This window comes from Eptatretus burgeri, chromosome 17 (assembly GCF_056783735.1).
Source record: "Eptatretus burgeri isolate ZD-2024b chromosome 17, Ebu_testis_v1, whole genome shotgun sequence".
Taxonomy (NCBI): Eukaryota; Metazoa; Chordata; class Myxini; order Myxiniformes; family Myxinidae; genus Eptatretus; species Eptatretus burgeri.
In genome coordinates this window covers 37,933,049-37,953,114 of record NC_140977.1, presented here as the reverse complement: position 1 = coordinate 37,953,114, position 20,066 = coordinate 37,933,049, and the positions used below count along the sequence as shown (strand labels likewise).

Below are 20,066 nucleotides of genomic sequence, written 5' to 3'. Positions count from 1 at the left end.
CTGTAGGGCACTAGAGAGGGGCGGAACACTTTTGTGAGGGGTCGTCCGATCCTGTGGGGTGATAGAAGGCACTGCCCACACCAGCGGGACACCAATGAGAGGGATCCACTGTGCATGAGAGCAGTCCCGGAGGTGATGAAGGCCATATCCACGCATCCGCATGGCAGATCACATTTTGGTTTCGATGGAGACAACACCACTCTGTTTCATCTCTCCTCATCACCATTGCTCCTCGTTGCCATTATTCCACCCGAGCTGCAGTTTTTCTAATGCCACACCAGCCTGTACGAGTCGTGGCAGACCCAGATACCAGCTCGTGTCTACCTGCAGTACTCACCTGTGCCCTTTGTATTTGAATCTGGTATTGTAGGCACCATTAGTGGGTTATTTATTTTGTGCATAAGATCGTGTTTTCTCCCCTTTTCATTCCTATTGAATCTGTTGACTGCCAGATCTGTTCCTTTATTTATTGATCATCCTCTCCTTCCTTATCTCCCCGTATTTCCGATATAATGAACAATTTGCAAAGCAACACCTTTCCTTTTTTTTAAACCTCCCCACATGAACAACCACCCGTTTTGGCTTGCACGTGGGCGATCCTTGTGGGATCATAAATGGTAATCGTAATTCTGAGCACAGCGTAGCTGGTGGGCACCTGATGCGACACCATCAACAATTGCAACTGTCATTCAAAAACTGATTGCTTTTACAACGACATGATATTAAAATACGAAGATTATTTTTACTGACAAAACACTGACCATTATAACTGACATTCGCAGTCATGAATGATTGTCTGATGAGGTTTTACACTACGGATTCAAAAGAAGGAGATGACTCACGCACTTTGGCTCCAGACTACTTTTTAAAAAATGTCTGTTTTACCTTCTTAACCCAAACTTTTTCAAAAACTTCAATCAAAATCGAGTTTGAACATGGACCCTCAAAAATTCCACACCGATAAAATTGCTTTAATATCAATCAACGCAAAACACAAAAATCAAATTTCAAGCCATGCTACTATATAGATTACCAGTTGCAAAGATGATTGTCAACAAAGATGAAGAAAACATAAACAGCGTGACATTTTCAAGATGTACTTCTGAATTGTCAAATCTAGTCAAGATATACACGATGTGGGCCATTCATAATGTCCTAAGAATGCAAAACAAGAGTCCAAAAAACACAAAAAAAAGAGCAACGAGTTGTACATACATATATATATATATATATATATATATATATATATATATATATATATATATATATATATATATATATATATATGTGTGTATATATATTACGTTTATATACGTCCTTACTAATTACTTTAAATATAATTGTGTGCTGGCAGGATAGCCAATGGGTTAGCAGACTTGCCTGTGAGCTGTCTATCCCTGGTTCAAATCTAGACCCAGTTATAAACCCTCATCCTTGTGTCTTTGCAAGCAGAGTGATGCATCCCTGTGTGTGCTGTCCATTGGATGGCCGTTAAGCTGTGTATCCCGTCTGCAAGCACTATAATTGGTGGACATTAAATATACCATGGTGTATTTCCCAAAGAGTTATCATTGGAACCCTGAACAAATTCCAAATTTCTGCTGAGACTGTGGGTGACAAGTCGTCCAGTCGTAATGGAAGATCCTGGACACCAGCTTACACTACTTGCTACGTTATAGTGTGATTGGTTATGTGGTTCAACAGCTTCTGTGCTATAAATAGAATGGACTAAGGATTTTGATTGTCTTGTGTGAATGGTCTTCTTCGGATACAAAGGGCAACTCGATAGGTATATATATATATATATGTAGATTTTTATATACTAGTGGAGTAGCAGGGTATGCTTACGCATTGTGTAAGCAATAATGAACCGTGCTTCCCCATTGTCTTAGGTCGCTCACCTGCATTTGATTTTTCATTTATTTATTTTCATTTATTTATATTTTCATTTCGGATGCTTTCCAACGGTTGTGTGATTTTTTTTCCAGTGTATCAGCTTCGATTGTCTGGGGTCGCTTGCCTGCATTTTTATTTATTTTCATTTATTTATAATTTCATTGACGGGTGTTTTCCGACAGTTCTGTGATTTTTCCCTGGTGTATCGGCTTTGAAGTCCATCGGCACGCAAAATTGCAGGATTCTACATCACCCTACAGGTATCTTTAACATCAGTCAGGTGAGTCAGTGGTTAGAATGAGCTTTATATATATATATTACTTGCATTGTACAGACTGTTGTGTGTAGCTGTTCAGAAAACCTCATTGGGATCATCCTTTGTAGATTCACATTTGGTTACCTGCCTATTCCCACTCACAGCGTTCCACAACGCTGTCATAAACGAGGTTAGCGGGACAGTCGTAGAGATACTTGTAACCATTCGAACACATGAAAAAAGTATGTTTGTTTTCAGGGTTTGGGTAATTTCCGTTTGTTTTTCCAAAGCAATCAACTGCAAAACAAGAAGCATAACAGAGAATCAGTTCATATTTTCACACTTTATAATTCAAATTTGACCTGGACGAATGTGCATACGTTACTCTGCCTTTTGTCCGGTTCATCTCCTGGACCCCAGGGGAGAAGGATCCAATTATAGTTGTGTCCATGACCAGCTTTACCTATCTTAGACCACCGCACTCTCATTCTCTAATTTTCCAAAATGGTCGCATCTCGTTTCTGAAAGGGGATATACTGTATCAACACTGTTCTAAGACACCCCCAAATATAAGGCACATGCCAATTTTTCTTTAAAATAAGTAAATAAAACAATACTTACGAGTGTAAAGCTCACCATTATTTAAAGTTCAAAAAAGTCCAATTGAGAAACTCTTGACGATAAATGTCAGAAAAGAAAAATGTTTGAAAGGAAATGTTTATGTCCCGTACCGTACTCTTTACAGAGTGTTAGAGCTGCCGAAGCAGTTTCATGGGAAGAGTTATACTGGGTGGTTTGCCATTGCCTTCGCAGCGTTGTTTTTCCGTGCTCTATCCTGTTAACTGCTGAGCATCAAGCAAGGAAGCAGCTCGTGTTATTTTTAAAGGTTTTGGAATAATTCTCTTGGCACAACAATATTTTAGTCTGCAACAATGCTTTCCTTACTATCAGTCACTGTCCTCGCTATTGGCTGATGTCATCCTCCTGCTCCTCCCACATACAGTCGAGAATTGTCAGAGGAGGTCAGACACAACATTATAGCCAAGCATGGACAATCTCAAGGTGACAAGTCCATCTCCAGACACCATGATGTTCCTGTGTCCACCGTACACAATGTTATCAGGAAGTTTAAAGCCATTGGCACTGTAGCCAACCTCCCTGGACATGGCCGCAAGAGAAAACTTGATCGAAGATTGCAGCGAAGGATTGTTCGAATGGTAGAGAAAGCACCTCGATCAACTGTCAAACAGATTCAAGCTGACCTTCAAACACAAGGTACAACAGTTTCAACTCGCACCATCCATCGCCAACTCAATGAAAGGGGGTTCTGTGGTGGGAGACCCAGGAGGACCCCACTGCTGAGAGAGAGAGACATGAGAAAGCCTGACTGGAGTTTGCCAAAACACACCTGAACAAGCCAAAATCCTTCTGTGAAAATGTCCTGTGGACAGATGAGACCAAATTAGAGCTTTTTGTTAAAGCACATCATATCTATGTTTACAGAAAACAAAATGATGCCTTCAAAGAAAAGAACACCTTCCCTACAGTCAAACATGGAGGAGGTTCAGTGATGTTTTTGAGGTTGCTGTGTTGCCTCTGGCACTGGGTACCTTGAATGTGTGCATTGCATCATGAAATCAGATTACCAAGGCATTTTGGAGCGCAATGCTCAACCCAGTGTCCAAAAGCTGGGTCTCCGTCAAAGGTCATGGGTCTTGCAGCAGGACAATGACCCCAAACACACTTCAAAAAGCATCCAGGAATGGTTCAAGAAAAAACGCTGGACTGTTCTGAAATGGCCAGCAATGAGTCCAGATCTAAATCCCATTGAACATCTGTGGGGAGATCTGAAAACAGCAGTTGGGAGAAGGCACCCTTCAAATCTGGGAGGAACTGGAGCAGTTTGCACAAGAAGAGTGGGACAAACTGCCAGTAGAGAGGTGGAGGAAGCTCATTCATGGCTATAGGAAGCGCTTGACTGCAATTATTTTGTCCAAAGGTTGTGCTACCAAATATGAAGTCAAGGGTGTCAATAATTTTGTCAATGCCATTTCTTTCTATCTTCTGATTTCAAAGTATGTGTATATTTCTCTCTCTCTCTCTGTGTCTCTCTCTCTCTGTCTCTCTCTCTGTCTGTGTCTCTCTCTCTCTGTGTCTCTCTCTCTGTGTCTCTCTCTCTGTGTCTCTCTCTCTGTGTCTCTCTCTCTCTGTGTCTGTCTCTCTCTCTGTCTCTCTCTCTGTCTCTCTCTCTGTCTCTCTCTCTGTGTCTGTCTCTCTCTCTGTCTCTCTCTCTGTCTCTCTGTCTCTCTCTCTGTCTCTCTCTCTGTCTCTCTCTCTGTCTCTCTCTCTCTGTCTCTCTCTCTGTCTCTCTCTCTGTCTCTCTCTCTGTCTCTCTCTCTGTCTCTCTCTCTGTCTCTCTCTCTGTCTCTCTCTCTCTGTCTCTCTCTCTGTCTCTCTCTCTGTCTCTCTCTCTGTCTCTCTCTGTCTCTCTCTGTCTCTCTCTCTCTCTCTCTCTGTCTCTCTCTCTCTCTCTCTCTCTCTCTCTCTCTCTCTCTCTCTCTCTCTCTCTCTCTCTCTCTCTCTCTCTCTGTAATCTCTTAACTCACCTTTGATCGTAAGGCACACTGACCTAAAAATGTCTCATCGCATTACATTACATGGACCATGATGTTACATGAGGATGGTGCAAACATGCAGTAGCAACAGCACAACTTACAAGGTGTATAAGTGGGGGGTTCTTTGCAGCCGAAGGTCCCAGCTATCTTCCCAGGTGGACACAGCACGTGCTCTCCCAGTCCATTATCATAACACCAGTAGTATTTTTGCTCATTCAAGGGGTCTTCATATTGGCCAAGTGATCGCCCGGTACAGAAATCCAACTCTGCACAATTAAGCACAACCATCATGAGTAAATCCACATATCATACACTTGTATCATCTTAATCACGGCATTATATCCAACTTGAACATATCTATATATGTAACAGTGAGTTTCTTTGTTATGTTTATTCCTTATATGTTTCTAAATCCCTGGGGCAATTTCCTGGAAATTCGCTTCACTGCATTATTTTCCCACACATAAGGTCAACATCACAAGAAAAATTTGATTCTTAATCAAATTCATGGAAACACATATCATATTCATATACCAGTCGTCCAGCATATCTGAGGGAGGGGGTTCAGGGTGGGGGGGGGGAAGAGCCCAATTCTCTCAATCTAAATGTGTATCCCACAGTGCCACATGGTGTTGTCCGGTATTACGAATCATCTTCCTCCATAAAGGAAGTTTAAACAACTTGATAATATGCATTACGGTGATGTTGAAATCTGAGTGAGAATAATTTGAACTTTTCAAAATGTTTCATTTCACTCATTTTAAGCGGAGGTTCAAACCAAGGCATCCTACACGGAGCTTCGCAGCAAAGCAGGAATGATTTTTGCTCATGTCATATTCTTCAACCAAAGAAGCACACTGACTCTGTGACACGACGCTGACATCATGAACATAAATTATAGCAACACATCACCTCCGAATTAGGAGGCATCCATATGGTACTCAAGACTTTGCAGACTGATATTAAAGCCGAGGGCCACAAATAGACAAAAGCAGAGATGTCAATTTATAGCTGTAGAAAGTCTACACCCCCTTTCAAAAATTTCACCTTTTGTTGCCTTCTAGCCTGTAATTAAATTGCATTAAATCAGACTATTTCCACCTTTATTTACACATCATAACCCACAACTTCCAAGTGAAAAACAAATTCTAGACATTTCATAAAATTAATTTAAAATACAAAACTGTATATCTTGGTTGTATAAGTGATCTGAGTGAATATCTTGCCTGGGGCACTGATCAACCACAGACTCGAGCATGGCATGGAATGCGTCCTTCACGCTGAGATCACTCGCCTCAGTCGGAGCATATACAGAGACCAGGGAAATGACACCCAAGGAGTGACGAGTCCTTAGTCTCATAATACACTCGTTGACCGGTGTTACCTCAATTATCATTGGATTCAGCTTATTGGACACAGCTACAGCAACTCCTTGGGCATGGTAACCATCAGAGTGACCAGACTAATAGTAGGTGTAACCACCCGCCATTATCTCATCCACTATCCGGTCTCCAAACCTCATTGAGTGCTGCAATACCTATGTCCAAACGCTTGAGCTCAGATGATAACAGAGACAGGTGATCATCCATTATTAGGGATAGGATATTCCAGGCACCCACCCGAAGGGTCCGCCTCAGGTCAACCCAAGGAGACCGCTTTCTGGTGGACGACACTTCAGCACCACCCTGACACACTCCACCGCAATCCAATCCAAGATGGTTACCCCGTGTTTTTCCTCCTATCATCAAAGAGTGGGAGTCCCAAAGGCTTTGCCACAATCCCATCATCCGGTGAGCTGCCCTGCAAATGGCAGCAGCACAGGAGGTACCTCCACGGAGTGGGTTTTCAGATTTATTTGCGTTTTTAGTATGTTTTAGTGGAATGAAGGGTTTTACGGTGGCCAGAGTGCAAATCCTGCCACCAACCTCTTAAAATAAAATAAAATTGCCCAACTGCAGGAGGACATCTGCAGACACAGTTGGGCACTAGAAATGGATGGATGACTGTTGGCTCACAAGGATCTCTTCTGCCCTTTGACTTCATAACATAAACAGTACTCACTCATAAACTGTAACATTTCCAACTTGCATAAGGTATTTTCCATTGCAAATGGTTTCCATTATTTCCACACGGGGCTATTTGGCTGGAGGCAGCTAATGGAAAAAAAATTGCTAAAGTTTTGTCGTATAATTCAGGAGCAGGTCCCAATTTGAAGCACATATTTGATTTTGATCACAATTAGACCATTTCCAGGTAAGAATTTCCTGGTGTGATGGGCATTTTGGATTTCAAAATGGCCACCATTCGAGTTGCAATTTTCTCAATATCTTGGCTTCTATACTGCATCAGGTGGGGCGTCGTATTCCTGGCCGACATGATGCTGATCTCCCGCAAACAGCACCAGAGGTGTGTCGAGGCTTTCCAGCTGGTAATTTTGTTCCAAAATAATCAGCTCAAAAGTTCAACCAGATTGCTGATGACCAGGCTTTCAAACACGTGACCGAAGTAGCAGGACTTGTGGGTAGCAGGAGGACTAGTGGGCATTACACAAACCGATTCTGCCAGAGACATATGGTGTCTGATGTAAAGTGAGAGAGCTCATCTTGCAGACCATGCAAGAGCAATGTTTTTGTTGACCAGTGCAGCTGATGATGATGATGATGATGATGATGATGATGATGATCATGAAATGAAGCACAGAGATTTTGGTCCAAAATTGATGGAAAGGGACAAGAAGGATGTCAACCGGCTTGTCCAACAATTCCAGTGATTCAATGTCTTCAATCGCGAATCCTGAGATCTGGTGTCACTCATGACTGGATATGTTGCCAGTAATAAAGTGAAGACGGCTTTACTAACACCAGAACAAGCAGGGAAGAAGATCATTTCTAACTTTGTACCTAGTATGTTGATCACCAAGACAGCTAAATTCCATGACAGCTTTAAAATGCAGAAACTGAAGACATTTGATATGATGTACTCAGTGCCTGTTAGTGTAGACAAACAAAAAACTGTTTCCATCAAGGCAGATAATGATCTTTTCCATCAAATCTTCTATCTTCTCATCCAAACTCTCTCTTCCTCTTATGTGGTGACTTCAATTGTCATCACGCCAGTTGGCTAGGTGTGGGTACCTCTCTCACCTGCCATGGCACCTCAGCAAAAGCTTTCTGCGACTCATTGGGACTGACTCAATCGGTCAACTTCCCGACCCGGATCTCAACCAATGGTACTCCATCTCTTCTGGATCTGATTTTGACAAATTTCCCTGACAATATCTGCTGCTCTTCCTTCGCTCCAATTGGTTCTTCTGACCACGTCCTTGTCAAAGTGGACATCTCTCTGGCTGTTATCAGAGAACCACCTCACCGCCGTCGAGTCTGGCATTTCACTCAAGCCGACTGGCAGGGTCTCCGAGCAGCCATCAAACTTACAGACTGGTCTCCTATCACTACTTTCTCAAACATCAACTCATCCTGAGAATTCTTTCAAAGAAACTTGCTCTCCCTCATGCACAGATTTATCCCCTCTCGTGTTCAGTTGTCTTACCCTTCCTCCCGCCCTTGGTTTACTGAAGCTTGTGGCGAGGCAGTTGTCCTGAAACAACTTGCCTTTGCCTCATGGAAAGCAAACCCAACTGAGGGCAATCTCAGTTCTTTCCACAAAGCTCGGAAAAAGTGTGTATCTACCCTCAGGAGAGCCAAAAAACAACATCTTTCTCATCTCAAGTCTGAACTCTCAAACCTCTCTCCCTCCTCAAAATCCTGGTGGCGTTTAATCAAATCTGTTTCTGGTGTATGTTGCCCCTCCATCCCCTCCCTTACCTCAAATGGCCGCACTGCTGATACCACACGTGATAAAGCTGAATGTCTAAACTCGGTGTTTGCAGCTAAATCTTGTGTCCCAAACCCATCACTATCTCTACCCACTTTACCCAGTCGCACCCAACTGTCCCTGGACTCTGTATCCTTTTCTCCTGACAAGGTGGAGAGCTTGCTTTCAAACCTCGAGTCAGATTCTGCAACCGGTCCAGACGGCATCAGCCCACGTGTCCTCAAAGCCTGCTCTTCTGCTCTTGCTCACCCTCTCTCTGTTCTATTCACCCTCTCATTTGCCCAAGGTCATCTGCCATCTGCTTGGAAATCTGCTAACATCACTGCCCTGCATAAAAAGGTGCAAAAACAGATCCCTATAACTACAGACCAATCAGCCTTCTCCCAATCATCAGCAAGGTGATGGAATCAATCATCGCTTCAGATATGAAATCCTTCCTCTTCTCCAATGGCTTGATTTCCAATCATCAATTTGGTTTCAGACCAGGTCACTCTACCCTGGATATGCTGCTTCTGCTCTCCCATCAATGGATGGAGGTCCTCAATGCCAGACAGGAAATCCGAGCCGTATCCCTGGACATATCACGTGCTTTTGACACAGTCTGGCACCCTGCCCTACTCACCAAACTCTCTTCCCATGGTATTCAAGGCCATCTCCACTCATGGCTCGCAGACTTCCTCTCCTGTCGCAGTCAACGTGTGGCCCTAAATGGAGTTCTTTCATCCCCTCTTCCTGTGCAGGCTGGAGTTCCTCAAGGTAGCGTTCTGGGCCCTGTTCTTTTTCTGGTTTTTATCAATGATCTCTCGGACTCTCTGGAAAATCCTCTATTTCTCTTTGCCGACGACTCCACCCTCTGCCGTACCATCTGTCATCCCTCAGACCGGCAAGCAGCAGCTTCTTCGCTCACTGCAGATCTGGATAAAATCACAAACTGGTCCAACACGTGGAACATGTCTTTCAATCCAGACAAATCTCACACTCTCACTATGTCTCTTCGAAAGGACCATTTACAAAACCCCCCCATCCACTTTCTCAACAATCCTCTGGAAGAAGTCTTTTCTTTCAAGCTTCTAGGTCTCACTATGTGCCATGACCTTTCCTGGGAAAGTCACATTTCCAACCTCGCCTCAAAAGCCAGTCGCCGACTGGGAATCCTCCGTCGTGCTAAGTCCTTCCTCGGCCCTCTTGAGCTCCTGACCACTTACAAAGCTTTTGTCCGTAGCCTGATGGAGTACTGCTCTCCCCTCTGGGCTGGTGCTCCTGCCTCCCACCTTTCTCAGCTTCACGCTGTTGAAACCAGGGCATTTAAGATCATCGGCATCTCCCGCAATGAAGCTGAGTCTTTGGGCCTCTCACTCAATCACCGCAGGTTGGTCGATGGTCTTTCTGTCTTCTACCGACTCCTCTCCAGCCTTGTCCCCCCCTGCTCTCTCTGCGATTTGTCCCCACCACATTTCCACAGGGCGCTCAAGGTCCGCCAACAACCCCCTTCTGGTAAAACTACCAAAATCACGAATCACTGCTCATCTTCACTCTTTCATTCCTCTTTTTTCCCGCCTTTGGAATAAACTTCCTCACTCTATTCTTTCCCATTCTTCCCTCCAGACTTTCAAACCAGCTGTTCACCCCCACCTCTCATCTTCCCCCATCCAAATCCTCGATCTTTTCTACCCCCGATAATCCACCCAAGCCCACTTCCTTCATTTCTCCTACTTTCCTTCCTGAAAGTCCCTGAAATGTCCATCTTCTCTTCGCCATGTTCCCCGTCCCATCCCCATCCCTCTCCCTTCCACAGTTCACCTAATGTGTCTGTTCCCCACTGTTTTGTCCCTTCCACTCCTGCCCCTCTTGTCTCATGCCTCCTTGCTGTGAGTTGTGTGTTAGCTCTCATACGAGCCTCGACCAAGGTATACAAAAAAAAAAAAAAATGACTGTTGCTCCTGAAGCAGGACACGATGTTGATGTTTATGCAATGCTGGAACACGAGCAGTCTCCTGTACCTTTGTCTCTGGCTACTCTTGACCACAATTGAGATACCGAACAAACAAGGTACATCCACGCAACATACTGGAGCAAGACATTGCCAGAGTCAGCCATCTGACAACATTGATGCTACATGTTGCATATTGGATGGCATGGCAATAGTGTAGACCCTTGCCAATCGTTCTGAAGCAAATACATTTGGTGACTGGTGTGATAACTTTAAAAAGTATGTGGTTGGACAGTTCTCCAAAATATGCATCAGGGTTGACATTGTCTTTGACAGATACCAAGGGAACTCAATCAGAGAAGGACTGTGGGGAAAGCATGTTGGAGAGAAAGGCAAAGGAATTAGGGTTCAATGACCACGTGGGGGTTTTCAGAGACGCAGATCCTCACATTGTGCTGGTTGACCTTCCCCGATACATGAATTCAAGCTTCATCTGTGAATATGACCTTTTTCAGGTAATCTTCGTCATCCACTTGGCGATTGATCATTTCCAAGGCAAACGCCTTGCATTTGGGTCCATCATTTAATTTGAGTATCTGCAGAATCTGCACTTTACATTCATAAAGCTTCAGTCGTGTATGCAAAATCCTGTGTACAGTGGTGGTTGGTAGTCCCAGTTCTCTGGATGCACATTGGATTGATTTTCTGCGACTTTGTTGAAACGATTCACTCACTCGTTCAATGTCTGCTACACTTGTGCTCTCAACCGGTACTTTTCTGTTTCTGACAACTTCTCTTCTCAAACCTCTTGTTCCACTCTCCGATACGAGTCCGCAATAGCGGATTCCTTCCATACCTTGTGCGGAAATTACACTCAACATGCGGGTCGGATCTCATCTCTGAACTATTTGATGCACTGAGCTTTCTCCTTTGGAGTCGCCATTTTCTTCTACATTAAACCACCAGAACTGAAAATACAGAAAACCTTATGAGTTTCTGTATCATATAAAGCAGAGGGTAGCATTGTATCATTTGTGGTGCTAAATGTATTAACAACCAAAGTTGTCCAGGTCTTTTTGGAACACCCTGTACAAAGCATGCCATTTGTTTGTCCATGCGACGTGTTACTTACGGCATTGCCCTTGGGTTTCGTGTGTCTGTAAACGAGAACACACCCATGTTAAGACAATTCCACTTCAAGTATTTTAATTACACATTCTTATGTATCAAACAATGGTATTTTTGGTGGGGGAGAGAGGGGTGGTATGGTTTGGCATTCTCATCTTAACTGATGACTCATGGTATTTAGAACCCAGGTTCAAACTAGAAAGGCACTCGGTTGAGCGCATACCTCCGCCACGTAATGCCTGATCCACGAGAACATATCGGGCCCAATACATTTTTGGAATATCATGCTATACAGTACTATACCGTTTTTGGCCCCATCTCTCAATGGTGAAGAATCACTTTAAAAATTAAATAATTCTCGTATCCAGATCTGGAATCAGTTCGTCCTTGTCACACACCGAACCTGTCCACAAAATTTCATCTGGATCTTTCCATAACTTTTTGAGATATCCTGGACCCGGGCAAACAGACAAACAGACAACCAAGCAGACACAGAAAGGGGTGAAAACATAACCTCCTTCAGCTTTTATTATAAAAGGCAGAAGTAATAAAGCTTTTATTATATGAGAAGAAGATATAAAGAGAGATATCCATCCATTGGGACCATAATCTATGCAGAGCATTGGTGCTGCCAAAACAGTCTCCTGGGGCTATTGGGCACAATCCTGGATCGGTCACCACTCCAACACAGGATACTTGTATGGCTCAATCATCCCAGCGAACTGGTACTCATTTTACTGACTTCTGAAGGATGACAGGCTGAGTCAACCCCACCTGGTATGAATGTATTAACGCCAAGAGTGTTTCATCGTCTCTCAATTATCAGATACTCGGAAGAGTATTTGTGGATGGGAAAAGTTTAGGTTAATCTATTAATTTCAATGATATTTAATGGACTTTAAAAAGCTCACTTGTGTTGCACTCGTGGTTTCGCTCAGAACCAAAGCTCTGAGCTACTTATACCGCCCACCGTAAAATGCAGGTGCAACGTAGGGTGGCAGAGGTTGGATTTGTCTAAAAAAGAGGGTAAAATAGCCTCGTTGCGAAATAAAATTTTGTATCAACATTACTCATGCCTGTTCTACTATCATTTCAAAAGTGAATGTTGAGCTTTGCAAATGCAGCGCGAGAAGCGGCTACTGCAAACAATAGACACCACAGGTCACAATGTATAATAGATGACTTCCCTTACAAGGAACTTCAACACAAAAAGAGACAATTCGGCTCATTAAGCTTGTTCAGTGGTTGTCAACCTTTGGCTTTTTGGTACACAGTCAAGGCTAATGGAAGAGCTCAAACACTAAATGGATCAGGACGCAACAAGACAAAAGGAACAGGAGTGAGGGCGGAGGTGGGGGGGGGCACCAACAGTGGAGTTGAAGGACAAAATAGAGGGAGAATTGGACAAACAATGAGGTAGTGAGGAATGGGGTGGATAGGATGAATACAGAAGGAAACTTCTTCCTCACACACACACAACCCCCATCCTACCTATCCCCTCCTTTCTACCTTCCTATCCCTCTCTCCCTCTCTTTCCTTTCTCTCTTTCCCCTCCTCTCTCTCTCCCACACCTCTCTCCCCCTCCCCTCCTCCCCCCACACCTTTCCCTCCCAATCCCATCTCTCCCTCCCCCTCCACTTCCACTTTTTCCCTCCCCCCTCTCTCACCTCCCCCCTTCACACCCCTCTCCCCTATTCTCTCTCCCTACTTCCCTCCTACTCCCCTTCTCTCCCTCTCCCACTCCCTTCCCTCTTGATGATTTGCACAGTCTGCGAAACAGGATTTGCACAGGATAAGATTTTATAGCCAGGCCGAGATTCAAACCCAGGCTTATCAGCTTCAAGGTGAGTGTGGAAACTTCAAGGTCATCCTATCAGCCGAGGTCGCATCTTAAAGCACTGTTAATTGATTTAGATATCTGCTTGCAGAATGCAAGCACAATACACTCGTAGGTATATGTCAATCAATTCTCGAAGGATAATTATGACAACGTCTTGCTTTGATTGAGTGAAATGGTTAATGATTTCATTAAGTCTTGCGGTGGGGCTTAGAATTCAGTATGTGTACAATTAGTGTTGGTTTGTCAAATAATCATTTCATATTTGCAATGTCAGTTCAGAAGAGAAACCTGAATAAGGTTGGTAATCCTTGTTCAGGTTTTAAGGTTGGAAATCCCATATTTCTCTGAGGGCGCTCAAGGTCCTCCAGCAACCTTGTTTCAGACCAGGTCACTCTACCCTGGATATGCTGCTTCTGCTCTCCCAACAATGGATGGAGGAACTCAATGCCAGACAGGAAATCAGAGCTGTATCCCTGGACAAATCACGTGCTTTTGACACAGTCTGGCACCTTGCCCTACTCACCAAACTCTTCCTATGGTATTCAAGGCCATCTCCACTCATGGCTCGCAGACTTCCTCTCCTGTCGCAGTCAACGTGTGGCCCTAAATGGAGTTCTTTCATCCCCTCTTCCTGTCCAGGCTGGAGTTCCTCAAGGTAGCGTTCTGGGCCCTGTTCTTTTTCTGGTTTTCATCAATGATCTCTCCGACTCTCTGGAAAATCCTCTATATCTGTTTGCTGATGACTCCACCCTCTGCCGTACCATCGGTCATCCCTCAGACCGGCAAGCAGCAGCTTCTTCGCTCACTGCAGATCTGGATAAAATCACAAACTGGTCCAACACGTGGAACATGTCTTTCAATCCGGACAAATCTCACACTCTCACTATGTCTCTCCGAAAGGACCGTTTAGAACCCCCCCCCCCATCCACTTTCTCAACAATCCTCTGGAAGAAGTCCTTTCTTTCAAGCTTCTGGGTCTCACTATCTGCCATGACCTTTCCTGGGAAAGCCACATTTCAAACCTCGCCTCCAAAGCCAGTCGCCGACTGGGAATCCTTCATCGTGCAAAGTCCTTCCTCGGCCCACCAGAGCTCCTGACCACTTACAAAACTTTTGTCCGCAGCCTGATGGAGTACTGCTCTCCCCTCTGGGCTGGTGCTCCTGCCTCCCACCTTTCTTGGCTTCACGCTGGAGAAACCAGGGCATTTCAGATCATCGGCATCTCCTGCAATGAGGCTGAGTCTTTGGGCCTCTCACGCATTCACCTTAGGTTGGTCGGTGGTCTTTCTGTCTTCTACCATCTCCTCTCCAGCCTTGCCCGCCCTGCTCTCTCTGCGATTTGTCCCCACTACATTTCCTCAGGGCGCTCAAGGTCCGCCAACAACCCCCTTCTGGTAAAACTACCAAAATCATGAATCACTGCTCACCTTCACTCTTTCATTCCTCTTTTTTCCTGCCTTTGGAATAAACTTCCTCACTCTATTCTTCCCCATTCTTCCCTCCAGGCCTTCAAAACAGCTGTTTACCACCACCTCTTATCATCCCCCATCCAAATCCTCGATCTTTTCTACCCCCGATAATCCACCCAAACCCACCTCCTTCAAATTCCCTGCTTTCCTTCCTGAAAGTCCCTGTAATGTCCATCTTCTATTCCCCATGTTCCCCGTCTCATCCCTCTCCCTTCCACAGATCTCCTAATGTCTCTGTTCCCCACTGTTTTGTCCCTCCCTCTCCCTCCCCTCTTGTCTCATGCCCCCTTGCTGTGCATTGTGTGTTCGCTCTCTCATGAGCCTCGACAAGGTATACAAAAAAAAATTAAAAAAATATTGCCATGGGGCTTAGAATTCAGTATGTGTACAATTAGTATTGTTTTGTCAAATAATCATTTCATATTTGCAATGTCAGTTCAGAAGAGAAACCTGAATAAGGTTGGTAATCCTTGTTCAGGTTTCAAGGATGGTAATCCCATATTTCCGCAGGGCGCTCAAGGTCCGCCAGCAACCCCCTTCTGGTAAAACTACCAAAATCACGAATCCCTGCTCACCTTCACTCTTTGATTCCTCTTTTTCCCGCCTTTGGAATAAACTCCCACACTCTCTTCCATCCCACTCTTCCCTCTGGGTTTTCAAAACAGCTGTTCACCACCATCTCTTATCTTCCCCCATCCAAAACCATGATCTTTTCTACCCCCGTTAATCCACCCCAAACCCACCTCCTTCAAATTCCCTGCTTTCCTTCCTGAAAATCCCTGTCGTTTAAGGACCTGAAAGTCCCTGTAGTGTTCATATTGCTTACCCTATGTACCCTACCCCCATCCCTCTCCCTTCCGCAGATCTCCAAATGTCTTTGTTCCACACTGTTTTTTCCTTCCCTCTCCCGCCCCTCTTGTCTCATGCTCCCCTTGTTGTATGCTCTGTATGTTAGCTCTCATACGAGCCTCGACAAAGCATCCAAGAAATAAATAAATAATCATAGTAAAAATACATGAGGTGGAATCTTGCCCCGCTTGAAAAACTGGTTGTAATTGGGAGGGGAACACTTTGTGTGACACTGGGAGTGGCCAGATAGGTGTGTGGTTAGAATAGTCAGCTATTAATCATCTCTCTCTCCCTCTCTCTCTCTCTCTGACAAAGATAAAAGAAACATTATTATTATAGCGGTGAGATCATTGTAACAGAGGGCTGACAAGATGGCCTCGAGGTACGCACACTCACCTTTCAGCTGTTTCATCTAGCTTTGAATCCCGACCCAGCTGTAAATTGTCACCTTGGTGTTTCACAGGCAGGGTGATTCATCAATGTGTGTGGAAGGGACGTCAAACTTGGCGTCCCGTCTGCTGGTATTAGTTGGTGGATGTTAAAAATCCCACGGTATCCTTCGCGTAGGGTCGGCGAGTTATGACCGTAACGCTGAACAATTGATTTTGGGCCAAGCTGGACTCAGTTTTAAGGTGATCTTTAAAGTAGATCATCCCAAGCTGTCCTCTGAACGGAGCCCTGGACCTCTGGTAGCTTGTCCCTGTTGCTGTGTTTGAACCTGGGGAGTAACTGCTGAAATCCATCTGTTCGGGTTCTTTCTGACATCTTTGTTCTTTGTTCCATTTCCATTTGTTTCTATTTTTTTTTCACAGTTCTCTTTATTCATTCTAATTCTTGCTTTTTCCTTTCTTTCATCTCTTTAACTCCTTCTTTCTCTTTGTCTTTATTTGTCTGTCCAAGAAGAAGTGAATTCTTGCAGAAAGTTTTCTGTAAGGTTCACTTGGCTGTGCCTGGATGAGTTTGAGGGTTGAGGAGTTGCAGCTGAATCCGGAATCCTATCCAGGTTCCTCCTGATGACTCCATCTTATGCTCTTTACTTATTCGGGTTCCTTCTGATGACTCCAATGCAGTATTTGGTCTTCTGTTTTATCGAGTAGCTCTGCGCTGAATCCTCTCTATGGCATCTAAGTGGAAAAGTGGTTTTGGAAATATTAGGTCATTGCAGAGATGATGTTCCTCCGCACCATTTTTATGTCTGCGGTTGCTGCATAGAACAGGATTGAATCTTTCAAGGATCCTTTGAGTCCCAAATTATTAGAGTAGGGGAAGGAATACCCCAATCGAGCTTCTCCATCAAGCGAGCCAGGTGGGGCCATGCCACCTCAACATTAGAGTCCCGCACATGCCTGTACTGCCTCCCAGAGAAAGCAGAGGTTTAGCACTACAGATAGGCACGTGAGGGGTCAAAGTAACCAGGAAGGGATTAAATAGCTTCGGTGAGAAAATAGTCTTGCAGTTCTGTGAATCAGGAGAGCCAATAAACAAAATCATTCTAATCTCAAGTCTGAACTCTCAAACCTTTCTCCCTCCTCCAAATCCTGGTGGCATCTAGTTAAGTCTGTTTGTGGTATATGTTCCCCCACCATCCCCGCCCCTCCCCCCCCCCCCTTATCTCAAATAGCTGCACAGTTGCATCTGAAAAGGCTGAATGCCTAAACTCTGTTTGCTTCTAAATCTTGTGGTGCAAACCCATCTCTTTATGTTCCCACATTACTCAGTCACACCCAACAGTTCTTGGAATCTGTGTCCTTTTCTCCCGACAAGGTGGGGATCTTGCTGTCAAACCTCGACTCTGATTCTGCAACTGGTCCAGACGGCATCAGCCCACATGTACTAAAACCTGCTCTGCTGCTTTTGCTCACCCTCTCTCTGTTCTATTCACCCTCTCATTTTCTCAAGGTCATCTGTCATTTATACATCTTCCGATGTATATCGCGTGCTTTTGATACAGTCTGGCATCCTGCACTGCTTACCCAACTCTCATTATGATATCCAAGGCAATCTCCACTCATGGCTTGCAGAATTCCTCTCCTGTTGCAGTCAACGCATAGCGCTTCATGGAATTCTGTCATCACCTCTTCCTGTCCAGGCTGGAGTTCCTCAAAGTAGTGTTCTCGGCCCAGTGCTCTTTCTGGTTTTCATCAATGATCTCTCCAAATCTCTGGAAAATCCTCAATCTTTTTACTGATGACTCCACCTTCTGCCGTACCATCTCTCATACCTCTGATTGGCAGGCAGCAGCCTCTTTGGCTCTTCACTCTCTGCAGACCTGAATAAAATCACAAGCTGGTCAAACACTTCGAACACGTTTTTCAATCCTGATACATCTCACACTCTCACCATGTCTCTCCGAAAGGACCATCTGGACCCCCCTGCGCCCCCCCTCGTCTATTTTCTCAACAAACTTCTTAAAGAAATCCTATAATTCAAGCTTTTGGGCCTCACTATCTGCCATGATCTTTGCTGGGAAAGTCACATTTCCAAGCTGGCTTCCAAAGCCAATCGCAGACTGGGCATCCGATGTCATGCAAACTCCTTGGCACACCTGAGCTCTTAACCACATACCAAGCTTTAATCCACAGCCTGTTGGAGTACTGCTCTTTCCTTGGGCTGGTGCTCCTGCCTCACTTTTCTCAGCTTCATGCTGTGGAAACCGAGCTGATAGGGTCATTGGTATCTCCCGTGATGAGGCTGAGTTTATGGGTCTCTCACTCTCTCACCTCAAGCAGGTCGGTGGTCTTTCTGCCTTCTATCATCTCCTCTCTGGCCTCACCCCCCCCCCCGCCACCCCTTCTTCTTCTATATATATATATATATATATATATATATATATATATATATATATATATATATATATATATATATTCTTCTTCTTATAGATATATATATATATCTTCTTCTTCTTCTTTCGGCTGCTCCCGTTCGGGGTCGCCACAGCGGATCATCCGTATGATCCGCATAGTGATTTGGCACATGTTTTACGCCGGATGCCCTTCCTGACGCAACCCTGGTCGCCTCTTACGACACAGGGATATGGTACACCTATTTTAACCGGGGTATACACCGGCCCAGTATACTGGTACTCATTTCGCCGACCTCGGAAGGATGACAGGCTGAGTCAACCCCCTGGTGTATTAATTCAGTGGCCCAACGGGGCTTGAACTCAGGACCTTTTGGATCCCAAGCCGCTGCCCTAACCACTGCGCCAACACCAGGATATATATATATATATATATATATATATATATATATATATATATATATATATATATATATATATATATATATATATATATATATATATATATATATATATATATATATATATATATATATATATATATACCCACACACCACACTAATCATTCTCAACCGACGTATCCGATTCCTTCCACATGTAACTGCAACAGAACAGACAGCCAGATGGACTCCATGAGAGACCGAGCCCAGAACGAGAAAGCACGTGAAAAACAAACATACGACCATACAGAGCATTTCCCATCCACGATGAGGGCAAATGTGAGGAACAAATATGGGTCTACACAAGAGGTCATGTACTTGTTACGTAACAAAAACACAGAGGAGTCTTTCTCTATTAAATTTGAACCTTCCCCAACCACATTTACCTTCTCTTTGAACTCCTTTATTTTCCCCTTCAACTCACTACCCCCTTTGCTCCCCTGAATTCGACCCCCTTGTAATCCCCCTTCTGAAACACCTCACTCATTTTCCTACCAGCAGAGTGATGACTGCGATGACTGGAACAAGGGACGCGCACCAGAACATGTCGAAGACTTGGTTGCGAGCTGGTTTCACAATACTCGTCTGACAGCAGCAGCGAAGCATCTCAAACTTGCTTTCCAATACGGAACGAGAACTGTAAGTACAACCCAAACTTCATCATAATTTTGTTTTGTCACCCGAGGCCAACAGAAATATGTCAGAAAAAGTCAGTGACAAACGTGATCATTATTTTGAAAAGCAATTGTATAAAAGGAAGATTAATTATTGTCACCACTCAAAAGCAAAAACAGGAAGGGCAATTATAAACTTATTGGGCCTGGTGTTGGCTTTATGGTTAAGGTGCTTGGCTTAAGATGACCTCGAGAAACATGTGTGGCTGTTCTGGGTTAAAACCCCTGTTTGGCTGTTGAATCAGCATAATGTGGGTGGAATCAACCTGTTGTGTTTTTGAGGTTGGCACAAACAAGTACCAGCTCACTGGTAACAGGGGCATTGCATCAGCAGC

At 44.4% G+C, this 20,066-nt stretch overlaps 1 protein-coding gene across 1 annotated transcript; it reads right to left on the bottom strand.

The window, feature by feature from the left end:
- Positions 1-2,225: 2,225 nt before the first annotated feature.
- On the bottom strand, positions 2,226-19,700 carry LOC147009797 (uncharacterized). The gene is made up of 4 exons (XM_085863386.1): positions 19,553-19,700; positions 11,664-11,688; positions 4,869-5,033; positions 2,226-2,449 (listed from the first exon to the last, which is right to left on the bottom strand). The coding sequence occupies exons 1-4, from the start codon at positions 19,661-19,663 to the stop codon at positions 2,301-2,303; spliced, it is 450 nt and encodes a 149-aa protein (XP_085719512.1). The 5' UTR covers positions 19,664-19,700; the 3' UTR covers positions 2,226-2,300.
- Positions 19,701-20,066: the final 366 nt, after the last annotated feature.

Coding starts and splice junctions, on each gene's coding strand:
- LOC147009797 (XM_085863386.1), bottom strand. CDS start 19,663: ATGCTTCGCTGCTGCTGTCAGACGAGTATTGTGAAACCAGCTCGCAAC. Junction 11,689..19,552: donor TCGCAGTCATCACTCTGCTG/GTAGGAAAATGA, acceptor TCTCGTTTACAG/ACACACGAAACCCAAGGGCA. Junction 2,450..4,868: donor ACCCCCCACTTATACACCTT/GTAAGTTGTGCT, acceptor CTTGTTTTGCAG/TTGATTGCTTTGGAAAAACA.